General features: G+C 37.9%; 1 protein-coding gene across 2 annotated transcripts in view; it reads right to left on the bottom strand.

Annotated features, from left to right (window-relative positions):
* The window catches only part of LONP2 (lon peptidase 2, peroxisomal), a 111095-nt gene extending 98138 nt beyond the window's left edge, over nucleotides 1-12957 (bottom strand). Inside the window, exons 1-4 of one of the 2 annotated variants that reach the window (XM_047078361.1) lie at nucleotides 12652-12957; nucleotides 5943-6177; nucleotides 1935-2066; nucleotides 463-585 (exon numbers count right to left, since the gene is read on the bottom strand). In XM_047078361.1, coding sequence (XP_046934317.1) covers nucleotides 463-585; nucleotides 1935-2066; nucleotides 5943-6177; nucleotides 12652-12884 — 723 coding nt within the window. In that variant the 5' untranslated portion in view covers nucleotides 12885-12957. The remainder of the gene's footprint in view (nucleotides 1-462; nucleotides 586-1934; nucleotides 2067-5942; nucleotides 6178-12651) is intronic. The other variant, XM_047078360.1, reaches the window with a different exon arrangement.
* Nucleotides 12958-14993: the final 2036 nt, after the last annotated feature.

The raw sequence follows: 14993 nt of genomic DNA, 5'->3' as shown, positions 1-14993 counted from the left end.
ACACCTGAAGCTACCATTACACTGTACATTAACTAACTGGAGTTAAAACAAAAACTTAAAAAAAAAAAAAGAAATGTAAGACGTACAACTCCCCCCTCCAATTATTTTCAAAGACACTCATCAGTTATTTCGCTTTTAAAATATAGAAAACATTGGAAACAACACACAATGTTTGGCAAAGAGAAATGGCTTAGTAAAGTATACCTTTCAATGATTACCCAAATTTACCAAGAACAGAAAATGAGAAAATATGTTAAAAACAAAATCCAGACATGGAACAGGACTAGAAACACACACCAAATTCAAAATGCTATCCGTAACTTGGATGCTAAGAACCAATGAAATTTTTTCTTTGTTCCTTTCTTTATTCCATTTTTTTTTTTTTTTACTTCAAAAAAACTGAATCTCACATCACATAAAAACAACTGGAAACACAAAGAAACAATTAAAGGACATATTTACCCTCTTATCATCATCTTGCTTGTGTTTTCTGGTTTTCTGAAGCAATTTCAGGCCTTCAATTTGTCTGACAAGCAGCGGTATGGTCATCTTGAACCGCTCCTCTAGACTCACAGCATCTAAAATCTAAGGGGACATGAGTCGATTAGCAGAATCTCTCAGAAACACAAGCTCCCAAAACAAGGCAGTCAGAGTCATGACTTAAATTATTAAGTAAGAAAGACAAATATCAATACTCACAGCTAAGTTAGGGCCAACACACCAAGATTAATTCTATTAAATCACTAGAATCCTAAAAAAAAAGGAATCTTGACTTTTCATTTAAAAATGAGGCCATGTGTATTGTTCCAACAGCAAGGACACACATTTTTTTTTTTAAGTTTATTCATTTGTTTTGAGGTGGGGAGGGACAAAAAGGGAGAGAGAAAATCCCAAGCAGACTCCGCACTATCAGCACAGAGCTTGATGTGTGGCTCAAACTCACAAACTTTAAGATCATGACCTGAGCTGAAATCAAGATTCAGACACTTAACCAACTAAGCCACCGGGCGCCCCAAAACACACATTTAATGTGAACTCTTTCTGGCATTATTCTCTTAAAACCCAGATAGTTGTCTACATATTAGGTTTAAACAGATTCTAGGTTGAAAATATTAAATTTTTACATTCATGAAAGAACACGAGTACTCTTAATCAACCTCTGCTAATGCTCTGAGTAACTAACACTCTCCATTCCCCCAAACATCCTTGCTGACGTCCACAGCCAGCTTACTCTCTGGTACCCCAGCACTCTTCTGCTCCTATCAGTTGAACTGAATTTTTGTGTTTAGAGTAGGTGTGTATACACTTTTCTTTGTTTGGTGCACTCACTATTATAATTTGCTAGATTTGCTATATAACTGTTAAGACATAAATGCATAAATTGATAAAATAAAGGACGTTTCAATAAAACTAACTTAAATGTTCTAGGAAGATTCAAAACAGACTGCTTAAAAATACTATAAAAGTAAGTATGCAAGAAAACTTACAATTTTGGGGGAAAATGCAGAATCTAGTGAGTGCAGAATGAGTGTCTTTACAACTCATTTCACTCTAAAGAAATAGAAACTGAAAATCATAGATACTGCATCACAGGGATGCTTTGTGTAAGAAACATCATGAAGAATTCTAATAAAGCAGGCAATTCACAAAGAAAAGGTCACAGGTCCACATGTTTAAAAATAGACAAAATATATATTTACCATTTTTAAAAATTATTCTTCACTTTAACTTCTTCCATAAATTAACAAACTACTAGTACTGACAATGTGAATAAAAGACTTGCTTGAGTATATAAAAATATAAAGCAATCAGTAAAAGTCAATTTTAGGATAAGAACATTTCAACTACTGTGAATCTCCAGTATCTCTTACTGAAGGTCAAAATTTATTGTCTTGAATAAAAACAACTTAGTATTAAAGAAGGGAATATTGTACCTGGAGCTTCTCTTTGTTGCTTGTTCGAATAATTGAGGTCAGAATGTCTGGTAATGCTTCCCTTGGAAGACTATCTAAAAGGCGTCTCAATTTAGCAACTGCAGGGACAGACATATCCAACATTTCCACCAACTACAAGGAAAAAGAAGTCTTTTTAATGAAATTTGGTATTACTTGTGAATTTAAAATGTCAAGTTGCTATATAGGTTTAATGTTCAGGCCTCAGAGTCTTTGTTTTTGAAAGATCACTGATTACTAGAAATCTAGGCATTTTACTGGCCTCAGAGGAAAAGAGAGAAGTACATTCAAAATATCAATCAGAACTGAAAAGCAAAAATGGTCCTCAAATGTGTATAATACAAATGTTTAAAAGGTTTTGCAAATTTGTGATTTTATTTTTTATTTTGAAAAAAATAAAAATCTACAGAAAATTTACAATAGTACAATAAACTATCCTTTTTCTCTCTAAGCGTATGCACACACACACATTTTTGCTGAACATTTTATTTATTTGTTTTAAACATTTATTTGTTTTTGAGAGGGTACGTATGCACAAGCAAAGGAGGGATAGAGAGAGAGACACAGAATCCGAAGCAGGTTCCAGGTTCTGAGCTGTCAGCACAGAGCCCAACTTGAACTGTGAGATCATGACCTGAGCCAAAGCCAGACATCCAACCAATTGAGCCACACAGGCGCTCCACTGAACATTTTAAAGTAAGTGGCAGACATCATGACCTTTGTTCTTAAGAACAAGGGCATTCTCTTACATAATCACAGTGTAATTATCAAATTCTGGAAATTTAACATAGCTGATGCTATTATGCTAACCAGTTGAAATACTGTTTTTTAGTAGAACACTTGGATTAAGTAGAATCTGAGCACTGACTGTGAATGGTTTTTATAAAAACAACTTCCAGGGTATATCCTTGAAAGAAATCTTTAGGTTACTAACAAAAATTCCACTTTTCTTCTGGGTATGTGGCAGGACTGCTCTTTCTCACCTCCTCTGAATACAAATGAGGCTACGAGTCTTGCCTTGATCCATGAGAGTCTTGCCTTGATCCATGAAATGGGGGGCGGGGGGAGAGGGAGTGACAGCTCCTTCTGGGCAGAAGCATTTAAAACCATTGAGAGATCTGCCACATTTCCTTTTCCAGCCTCAGCATGTTTTGAGATGAATGTCTACCCCTCTTGAGTCCCTCAGTGACTCTAACAGGTAGATCACCACATGCTCTAGTTTTAGGCATAAAGCATGAGTGAGAAATATACCTTTGTAATATTGTATGCTGAGATTTTCGAGTACTTTATGTAGCAAAACTTAGCCCACAGTGGCTAATTCACAGATGACATGCCAAATCCTCATTTAGTAATAACTCTGGTAAGATTTCTTAGGCCAGTAGTAATCAAATCTTTCTAAAGGCACTGTAATTTAAGAACCTATCCATTGCCTGCCTAGAATCAAGGGAATGAAAGCACAGTTATGATGAAGTTATTCAGGTGGGAGAAGTAGATAATAAAATTTAAAGACCCTTTCTCCTAAGAATTCATCTTAAGAAAATAAAAGTTAAAACTTATTTTGCAAGCACTTACTGAGCACAAACTACTTGTTAGACACAATGTACTGCTCAGTATGGGATGGCTACAGCAGGGATGAATTCAAGTTTGGTAGGGGAAACAGACCTTAGAAGATAAATTTCAATACAATGTGATAAGCATCATATAAAGGACTGTGGAAGCACAGGCAAAGGAACACTAAGAGCCCACAGGAGTTGGGAAAGCATAAAATCTGAAAATTCAGAAAAGGAAGAGCACTCACCGCAGAGAGAACAGAAGGGACATGAAACAACAAACTGCGAAGCACTCTGATGAACAGTGTGACTAGAAGATGGTTAAAATGGGATTAAATAGAATTAGGAAGACCTTTAATGTTATCCTAAGAAATTTAAACTTTATCCCATACTCATTAAAGTCTTTTTTTTCCAGGGGAAAGGCAGGTCCAAAACTTCGTAGAACTGATGGGTCAGAGAAAAAAAAAAAAACCAGAAGGAGACTGGTCAGGAAGTTATTGAAGAAGTCTACCAAGGAGGGCTATAAAAGGAAATGTAGGAGATGAAAGAAAAGTATTAATTGGAAGCAACCTCAATGTCTAAAAAGAGGAAGGATAAAATTATGATACCCTAACTCAATGAAATTTATAAACATACTTAATATGAAAATTAGACATGGACAGGAAAACAAAACATGACTTAATTTGGACTGAGATCAGAAGACAAGCCAAAAATTAAACTAGATGCAGGATAGCAGTAAAATTATGATGTTTCTCTCTAAAAATTCCTTTAATGTCATTATAAATCTTTACCTGTCTAAATTTTTTCTGTTGATTCAAAGTGAGGAGAAGTAAAAAGCAAAGTTCAATCTCTATGAAGCTGTGTCTAACAGAAGAATGAAGACTCAGGGAGCATAACCCAGAAAAAAAAAAAATTGTTTCTCCCTCTACCTCCTTCCTTTTTTTTCATTATCAGGTTAGTTAACATTCAGTGTAGTCTTTCAGGAATAGAACCCAGTGACTCATCTCTTATATATGACACCCAGTGCTCATCCCAAAAAGTGCCCTCCTTAATGCCCATCACCCATTTAACCCACCTCCTTCCATCAACCCTCAGTTTACTTCTGTATTTAAGAGTCTCTTATGGTTTGCCTCCCTCTTTGTTTTTATCTTATTTTTCTTTCCTTTCCCAATGTTCATCTGTTAAGTTTCTCAGATTCCACACAGGACTGAAATCATACGTCTTTCTCTGACTTATTTTGCTTAGTATAATACCCTCCAGTTCCATCCACTTTGTTACAAATGGCAAGATTTCATTGTTTTTCATTGCCAAGTAGTATTCCATTGTGTATGTATACCACATCTTAATCCATTCATCAGTTGATGGACATTTGGGCTCTTTCCATAATTTGCCTATTGTTGATAGTGCTGCTATAAACATTGGGGTGCATGTGCCCCTTTGAATCAGCATTTTTGTATCCTTTGGATAAATTCCTAGTAGTATAATTGCTGGGTCACAGGGTAGTTCTATTTTTAATTTTTTGAGGAATTTCCACACTCTTTTCTCCCTCCATCTCCTTCTTAACTGGCATAATCACTTATTCCAGTCTTCAAAATGAAGTTTCTTTGTTCAGAGTAGGTTGTACCTTTCAGTCCTCATAGAAATTATAGCTTCAAGTTTTTTATCTTCCTATTGTGCACCATACTAAAAGTGTGTTGCTTCAAATGCCACTTCAGGTACAAATGCCAGACACTGTGAGCACAGTCTTTTCAATGACTAAGACCTTTAGACTCTGCCTGATCCTCACAGAGCCAGTAACAGCCACTAGATGACACCAACAGAAAGTAGAAGACTACATTTTATGATATATTTCAATAAGGTTCCAAATAAAATGGGGTGAGGGGAGGAGCTTTCTGTTCAACTGAAAGTTAACCAAAACACTCAAACCTAGAATTAAAAAGTCAAATATTTAATGCACCCCTAATATGTGCTTGCCTTCCAGCATTCTAGTTAATCAAGGCTTGAACCATTTTAGAAATCAGTCTACCATAGACTTCATCTTCCATAGTTACTGCCAATCTCAGTGTCGCCTTGACTTCTGAGCCAACAGTTATATAATTTGCTACCTAGATGTTCTTGTGACAAATAGCTTTTGTGCAATATTTTAATTTTTAGCATTATTTAGATTTAAGAACCATCTGGTTTGGAGACACTGCAAGTTATAAGGAAAGCTCTAGAAATACTCTTTGAAAAAATAGACAGGGTTGGCTAGTATTTCCTAGAATGATTTAGGTACAATCACAGACACAAGCAAATTGAAATCAATATATTATATTACTAAAGCATTTAAACATACGCTGCCCTAAAACTGCAACCACTCAACAGATTCATCATGTCTTAGGGCAGCAAAGGAATTGAAGAAAATGGAGTTTTAAGGAAAAAACTAAAAGGGGCAACTCACCTGTACTGCATATTTGTAAAACTGTTCTGATAGTTCTCCTAGCTCCTCCCTAGTTTTACAGGTGTTGGGAAATTCCTCAAGCCGGTCCAACTGTTCCACTTCGGCAACAGGATATGGCTTCTCCTTCAAGACCTGCACAATCTGGAAACGGCACAGGCCTGTAATCAGCAAAGTATAGTGGGGCTTGGGCCAGTTGCTGCCTACAACCTGAACCGCCAGGGCAGCCGTCCCAATCCTGAAAAACACACAAAACAGCAGCATTACAAATGTTCAGTGTGGTAAAACTGACACTTGCCTCAAAAGGCTGCCTTTGTTGAGAAATCCTTTAAAGAACAAAGAACATCTGAAGTGGAAATGAATTATTTCTCTAATTTAGCATCCAGCACATGGTCTATGAAGTCATTACCATGAGCAGGGGGGGCAAAGCAGGCCATCTCATTCTAATTACTACCTCCTTTAAGATTAGGTAGAAATTCCTAAAAATAAAAATGTAAAAGTAGTTGACAATTACATAGCTTAAATTCATTTTGCTAGGAATGAGGCAATATTATACCAGAATACTAGCATTTTGAACAGACTGAAATATAAACAGCATGATGTTAAACCAACCTAAGAAATCTGTTCTAATAACCAGTTTTGCTAACAACATCAAGCCAGGTTTTTTTACAGAATCAATTACTGAAACTTCCACTTATCTACCTTATCACAAACTGTCACCAAATCTGAAAATTAACATCTATGTCCATGAATATGAAATTTCTAAGTGTGGGGACTAAATATTAGAGGGCACACACTGTCATGAATGATTAAAGTTATAAACCTAAACCTAAGTGGTAAACACCCCATCTAATACTAACTAAAAAAGTTCTATTTAAGTCTTAGCTCCTTATCAGAACATAGAATTCTGACCAAGTCACATATAACCTTAATTCATGGAAAGGAAGTCTCACCCAAACTAAGCCAAAATTATACAAAATACAAAGCTCCACATTCAGAAGACACATCTAAATCCCAAACTAAAATTATATCTTCTCCCCTCAGCCACAGGAAGGGTTGCAATTTCAGAAAAGAAACGAATTAAGGTGACTAGAACTCCCAACACCCTGGGGAAATGGTAATCCTGGAATATCGCAACTGCCCATCTCAAACATACTGAATCACACACAAATACAGTGTGAATATTTCAGTGAATTTGCTTACTTCTATACACTATTTATTCTTGACTACTTCCTTATAAATTATTCATTCCATAGATTATGTGGAACTTTTGGCTTCCCTCTGCCATTCAGTTTATTTTGAGTGATGTCCAACTTTCCTTCACCCTTTCAGTCATATCATGTGTACATGGATAAAAACTGATTCAAATGGTATCCAAACCCAAAAAATCAGGAAGATAATTTGGTGGGAAGAAAAAATATGATATACTTTAAAAAACCTGAGATAATTTGGCAAGTCCCTATTGTTTTATTTGTGTTGTGGCTGCTTTTCTTCAGTCATTAATGGTAGTAGGCTATACCTCCCACTTCCTGAAAACCAACTCAGATTGCCTGAGAAAGTTAGCAATACCTGAACTGATCAGAGACCAAAACTACAATTCCCTTCGGATGACGACCATCAATGCTTGCGCAATGCAGAGAGGTCACAGTTCTGTCTGCCAGCAACATTAACAGACAACAAACAAACTGGATCCGTGGCCTAAGGAGTCTGCAAACTGGAAACCAAGGAGAACCCAAAGTGATATGAGACAAGTCCAAACGTTCAGATTAGGAGATAAATTTTCATTATTTGAGCCATGTCCTTGATTAAAGTGAGACTAAAAATGAGTTTTCTTACAAAGCAAGCAGAATACTTTCACTAACTGTGAAAGGAAGATGTTTCAGACTGAAAAGAGATCGAGTTGGATTTATACAATGCCTCTCCTCCTAATGAGATAAAATATATAAAGGTTTTACATTCGTTAATTGGGTTTTACTTTAAATCACTTATAGCTGACTAGAATGTACCCTTTTTAAAGAAAAAACATGATCTGTGAAATGATAGGTGGCTAGAAAGAGTATCTGGTGAAAGACATTTTGGGTGGAAAGCTCTTGTGAAAAAGGACCATGTTTAATGTTATTTTAGACAAGTTTTATTGTATTGGGGCAATAGTTTATACATATATAGGTAATAAGTAAATAAAATATTTAATTAATCTAATATTTTCCTACTATGATAACAGGCTTTGAATTAAATCAGTCATCTTTCTAAATATTCTAGTTCTTCTATTAATATTTGCTTTATTAGGCTTGACCAAAAGGCAACATTCTGATTTTCATACATTCAAATGACTAGTGTTCCTTCCCTTTAGGTAGTAGCTCTGTAAATCCACACTTTAATTACTGTGATATTTTATAGTTCAAAGAATTTTTGAAAGTCCTAACTGGGACCTCCTTTCAGAGTTGTAAAATATTGTTTTAATCCAAACAAAGTCTGATTAGGATGGGTATGATTTATGTACTTTGAAAACGGACTTAGATAATTTAAGAGTTCCAAAAATATTTGAGAACTATCAACTGTAGTGGTGGGAAAACCTAAAAGCAGCACTACCGTTTTCTAAGATGAGTATACTGTGTGAATACCCAAACTCTGGTTTATATGCCAACCACTTTCTTTTCTTTTTTCTTTTTTTTTTACTTTAAAGCTCTCCACCTTTATTGGAATCTTCAATCTTCCAAAGCTTTTTCTGTAATGACACTAGTTTAGCTCTGGCCATGTTGAAAGAATATGGGGCCTCCCCTCTCTCCTCCCCCAATCTCCATTTGTGAAATTTACATATAAAACTATACCTATTTGGGGAAAAATAATACCTCCAACATACAGCTTTATTGCTCTGTAGCCTTTCGTAAGTATTATCTCATTATATACTGCCTTTCACTATTGTGAAGAAGCTAACATTATTTCCTTATTATAAATTAGTAACAGAGATTCAAAAGGGTAAACAGATTAATTATCCATGATTACAAAGATACTGCATAGGCAATACTGCATAGGGGGCCTGAATTAGGTTTTAAGACAAATTTTACTTTAAGCACCACAATGGACACTGTAAATTTGTACCAATAAGAAGTACAAACAAATACTTATTAACATAGCTTCTAAGTAGGTAAGATACCGGAAAGCACAGCTATTATTTAATATCTCCTATTTACATCTTAATTACCCTTGATTCATCAAGGTAAGCATTTCTACCAAAACTCTGGAATCAAAAGTTATACTTCTTTGGGAAAGAACAACTGGGACATCTTTCTAGTTTTTGCTTGTCTTCACCCTACTTATCTTCTTGAATATTTGTTAATTTTGGGCAAAACTCATCATCATGATTAATAATTTAAAAACAAGAAGTCTATTAGGATAGCTCCAAGTTCTACAACAGACGAGACTTCTGCTGCTACAGGACTTTGGTTTTCACTCCTTTATTAAAACCTCGTTTCTGGGGGGTGCCTGGCTGGCTTAGTCAACAGAGCATGTGACTCTTGATCTCAGGGTTGTGAGTTCAAGTCCCCACAGTGGGCACAGAGATTACTTAAAAAAAAATAAATAAATTAAGAACTTCATTTCTGAATTTAAGAAACGCCACTTATAGACACTTTCCATAAAAAGAATAACTGCAGATTAGGAAAATCTAAGTGGAGCTATCCATTACATAGTTGCTAACCTAAAAGATTAAATTTTAAAATGTTAGGATCATCAGGTAATATTTCCTAAGAATACCTAAGAATGCTAACAGATAAAAATAGGAGTAATGCCTGGACAAAGAGTTGACCCAAAATAAGAAACTGTACATCTGCTATATATAAAGCATTCATTTCTTGTGAGACAAATGCCAGTGAAACTAATTTGCAGTCTCAGAGGAAGAAGCCAAAAAATGAAGAGGGACTGAGAAATCAGCACTCTGAGGAAGTGGTCACATATCCTGAAGAATGTAAGGCTGGAAGAAAACTGGATGACCATCTTGAAATGCATGAAAGGACAGCGTATAGGTAGTGCTAAGTTATAATCCATCTTCACTAAGGAAACAATGGCTCACTCAAGTCCAGTCAAGCAGGGTGCCCTGAGGCGGTGTAAGAGCCAAATTCTAAGCTGTATGGATAATCCAAAGCTCCTCCTTTAAAAAGGCTCCTGTGTCAGGTAACATGCCCACATACTAACATATAGAAAGGGACTGTCCTATTCAAAACAGTAAAGGAAGTTGTTCAGGTAAGCCAACATCTGGCTCTGCTACTTTGTGTGACAAGGAACACAAGGGAACAAATTATTTCTGCTGCTCCTTGAAGACTGAGGCAATGTCACCTGGATGGTCTCAAGGAAACAAGAGACAGGAGTAGAGCACCTGGCCTCCCCTTTGGGTACTACTAACATCTGGAAAAGCAGGTAACTGAGGAAGGACAGATTTATGTATTGAAACAGTAATGTTATGGGTAACTCAATATTTGCACTAGTGAGGCTTTTAAAATTTTTTAAAGAGTGTTGAAAAGTCATATTAGAGAAAAAAGACCTTGGAGGCTAATGCTAAGGAATGCAGTACAATCTTTCTAGATAGATTTTTCAAGTAGCAAACAATATTTCTAGGATAACAAGATGGTCCTTATAATGCTAGAATTCTAGGAAGAATCTTCAGTGTATGTTTTATAACGTAAATAAAACAATATTGCTATTAATTTAAAACAAAGGCAGCAATTTGAACATCAAGGATCATATTACATATCATCTGAATATATTAATGATTACTTCCAAGCAGGAAAATTTAGTTATTGATGTTTTGGAGGGATTTACATAAAAGAAATTTAAAAACATCCAAAATCTTCCCAGAATATACCAACAACCTAAAATATGACTAAATCTACTTTTTGAAATTCAGTGTACCCATGGGTAATCACCATACATATGTACAGAAATAAAACAAAAAAATCTAATCACAAGCACTCTTGCCTCAACAAGCAATCAAATTGCCTGGGCAGAGAAAGCAAAAATTGTGGTATAACCACAGGTTTAAGGATGGGGTCATATGTAGGGAAAATAGAATCCAACACAATTTATCAGAGTTTAATGAAACTTGAAAAGTATCCAACTCCATGCAAGCAATAACCAAAGCAGCAGATCAGATGGAAGCCAAAATGTTTTTGGTGCTTGAGAAATGCAAGGTTTTTACAATATGGGCTAATAAGAGACTGTTACAGGTTTTTTGTTCGTTTGTTTTGCTTTGTTTTGGGAGGGGAGAGATATCAGTCTCCTCTCAGAGATGCAGACAGTTATGGACTCTCCTTTTAAAAATATATATAGTCAAAAGGTTTTAGATAAAAATAAGGCATTCCTAACATTCTCAAAATCGTTCAGTCTGCAATCCCTAACTTTAAAAAGGAGTAACTGCAAGTAGGTAAACAAGGGCTCTAAATTAAAAACATCTCAAGAAGAGTTAAGGATAGGAGGCAGGGGCTGGGGAGGTGTGTTTAAAGAGAATAGCATTTGTTGAGCATATACTATATCCCAGCATTATCCAATAGAAATATAGTATGAGCCACATATGTAATTTTAGTAGCCACATTAAAAAGTAAAAAGAAATGGGTGAAATACTAAATTTTATTTAACCCCAGAGAGCTAAAATGCTACCATTCTAACATTTAATTGATGTATAATTTATTAGTCAGCGAAACATTTTCCACACTAAGTTTTCAAACTCTAGTGTGTACTGTATATTTAAAGCACATCTGTGGTGACTTGTGGTGACTAATCACACAATCATACTGGTTTATCTGGGACTCAAGGTGTTTCCTGGGAGACAGGACTTTCACTGCTGGAACTAGTTCAGTCCTCAACAAACCGGGACAATTGGTCACTCTAGTATCTCAATTTGGACGAGCCACATTTCAAGTGCTCTCTAGCCACCTGTGTTTAGTGGCTACAGTACTGGACTACTATCAAGCATGGCACAAAGGTTATTTCATTTCGTATTCATAACACACCCAAGAAATGAATGCTGTTAGTTTCCAAAATACAGAGGAAGAAATAGGCACAGGTTGTGTGTCATAGTCACACAATTAAAAAAACAAAAACACAAAGTCACACAACTAAGGCCATGGTGTAGGGCAATCTAGTGGCAAGGCTGGGGTGTCCGAAATGAGAAGCTATGAGAATATGAGAAAGTTTCAGAAAGGCAGACAAGGGAAAACGTGGGTAGGAACTGAGGGGAAAAGACAAGAGGCAGACAAATAGTGTGGAAGAGAGGTACCCCAAAATCAATGAAAAGGGTAGTGCAGTTTACGATAGCACAGGAAAAAGAGAAAGCGTGTGGAGTACCAAGTGTCTCACTTAAGAGGGCAAAAAAAAACAAAAAAACAAAAAACCCACCACCACCAACAACAAAAACGACGGGGAGTAAGGGAGGGAAGGATAAGAGGAGGGGGCCCGGAAAGTTAAGAGCACTGGCTTAGGAGTCTGAGGATCTGGGGGGCGAAGGGGAGAACCTAAATTAACAGCGGCAGCTAATGGCATAGTCTTCACTACTTCATGGGTCAGACATCTGTCATCCCCATTTCACATGGGAGGTGACTGAAGAGATAACCAAACCGCGAAGGCTGCCCCTGCGCCCCGAGGCCGGACCGGGCCTGGGCCAGAGTCCAGAGAGGAGGCCACGCCGCCCGCCGCCGCCACCGCGGGAGGCAGCGGGGCCTACCTGTGCAGCGGCGGCAGGTCCTGCGCGTCGCTGGCCGGGTCGGGCGTGTTGGGGATGACCCCCAGGATAGTACTCTGCAACGACGTGCCCTTGAGCAGGCGGCTCCGCACCAGCTGCAGGTTGCGGGCCGAGTCCACGCTGGTGCGCATGGTGGAGCCGGGCAGCAGCACGCCCTCGTGGGTGAGCAGCAGCGGGAGGCGGCTGGGGATCTGGATAGGGCTCACCGACGACATGGCGACGGCTATTCGCGCTAGGGGGGCGTCAAAGGGAGCAGGACGCGGCACCCGGCACTAGCCCCACGGCCCCAGCCAAAGCTCCCAGCCGTCGGCGCGCCTGCGCGCCGCTGCTTCCGGCTCCGCCCTACGGCCCGCCCCCGGGCTCAAACCCCGCAGCATCGCACCGCCCCCTCCCGGAGTCGCTCGGCTGGTGCGCGCCGTAAGTGTACAAAGAGAGGCGCACTCCAGCCCCGTGAGACCTTCGCTCTCCAGGCTTGCTCTAACAGTCTCTCCTGAGGCTCAGCCACAGGGCTGTCCCCGGTGTTGAAGCTAGAGAGAAGATGGTGTTTAAATTGTATCTACTTGAAATGTTTTTAATGTTTCATTCGAATTGGTATTAGATTTTTTTAAACGTTGCAATAAAAAGTTCCCACCGTTCACTTATAATAATCAGAAAATTAACATCACTGTTATCTAATGAGTAGAGCTTATACAAATTTTGCTAGTTTTATCACTTATGTCCTTTTTCTGGTCCAGGATCCCAGAAAAATCACTTTTCATTTAGTTGTGATGTCTCCTTAAATGTGTGTGTGTGTGTGTGTGTGTGTGTGTGTGTGTGTGTGTGGATAGATATATGGATAGATAAATATATCTGTATCTATCTATCTATCTATCTATCTATCTATCTATCTATCTATATTTCTTTTTTCTTTCAAAACCGTGATACTTTTAAACAGCATTGGTCCATTATTTTATAGAATGTCCCTCAATTGGGGTTTATCTGATGTTTTCTTGGGATCAACATTATACATTTTTTTTGCAGAAAGACTACAGAAGAGATGTGGCCTTCTTGGTGATACATGATGATTGAAATGTATTATTAATGGTGATTTTAACTTTGATTACCTGGTAAAGGTGATATCTGCCAGGTTTCCCTATTGTAAGTTAGCATTTTTCTCTTTATAAGTAATAAATATGTTGTGGGGAGTTAATATTATGTGTATTAATTGGAATTCTGTAAGAAAAAGCTGCACATCTCCCTCATTATTTACCTATTCAATTTTTTTATGTTAGTAGGAGTTCATGGATTTTTTTAATGGGTTATAACCCAGTAGTATCATGTGTTTCATTGCTTGAATTGTTTCAAATTTGGCCATTAGGAGCCTCTTCATGTTGGGATTTTACTTGGGTTTGGCTGTAGGTTGCAGATGGAAAATTTTCCCTGACTATGAAGTCCAGCACTGTTCTTAAAATCCAAGAGAGAATTGAAATTTCATTCAAATCAACAAACATTCACAGAAGAACTGCTAAGTGCAAGGCCCTGGGCTAACTGTGGAGAGTATGACATAAGACAGGTTTATACCCTCACGCATCTCTCGGCCAGGGGGACAGCCCCATAGAAGACTGAGTGTGATACAGGGCAGGTGGAACTGTATGTTTCTGTGTAAGCCGCAGATAAGGGAAAGGAGAAGGCAGGTGTACAGGCTGCTATGGTGGAGACAGAAATGCAGGAACTTGAACACTTCTGCCCACAGCTCTTTCTTTGACATTATCCTACCTTCTTTCATACACTCAGGTACCAGGTACCAACCAGGTACTAGATTCTACTTTAGGTGCTGGGGATACATCAGTGAACAAGACAGACAAGGTTACTGTTTTCATGGAGTTGAACTTCTAGTGAGGGAAACAAACAATAAGCAAGGAGAATAATTTCAGATGGTGATAAATCCTTTAGATGGTTAGAGAAGGGCTTTCTGGACAGATGACATTTCAACTGGGCCCCATGCTTGGAGAGGTAGCAATGCAAACCTCAGGGGGTGAGGGTCCAGGGGGTGCTGTTTCAAGGCCAAAGAAGCAACACAAAGACTTTGTGGCTGGAATGAATTTTGGATATTTGCAGAACCTTCTCCTGAAATTCAGTGAGAGTGAGGGTTTGTGGTATGGATAACAGAAGTGGGCAGGGTCAGGAGGGCAATGTAAGAGGAAAAAGATTCGTTAGGGAGTCTAGAAAGAAGTCAAGGTCTTACTCTAAGCCTGACATAAGCCACTGGCAGTTCCAAGTTGCAGAATAACTTTTCCAGTTTATGTTTTCGAGAGACCATTTTGGCTGCTGTATGCCGTCTGTGA

The sequence above is a fragment of the Lynx rufus genome, unplaced genomic scaffold (assembly GCF_022079265.1).
Source record: "Lynx rufus isolate CCGP_SWC_20201006 ecotype Redwood Valley unplaced genomic scaffold, mLynRuf1.p SCAF_16, whole genome shotgun sequence".
Lineage (NCBI taxonomy): Eukaryota > Metazoa > Chordata > Mammalia > Carnivora > Felidae > Lynx > Lynx rufus.
Note: the sequence above shows the minus strand (reverse complement) of the source record. Positions and strands in the feature narration are given on the sequence as shown.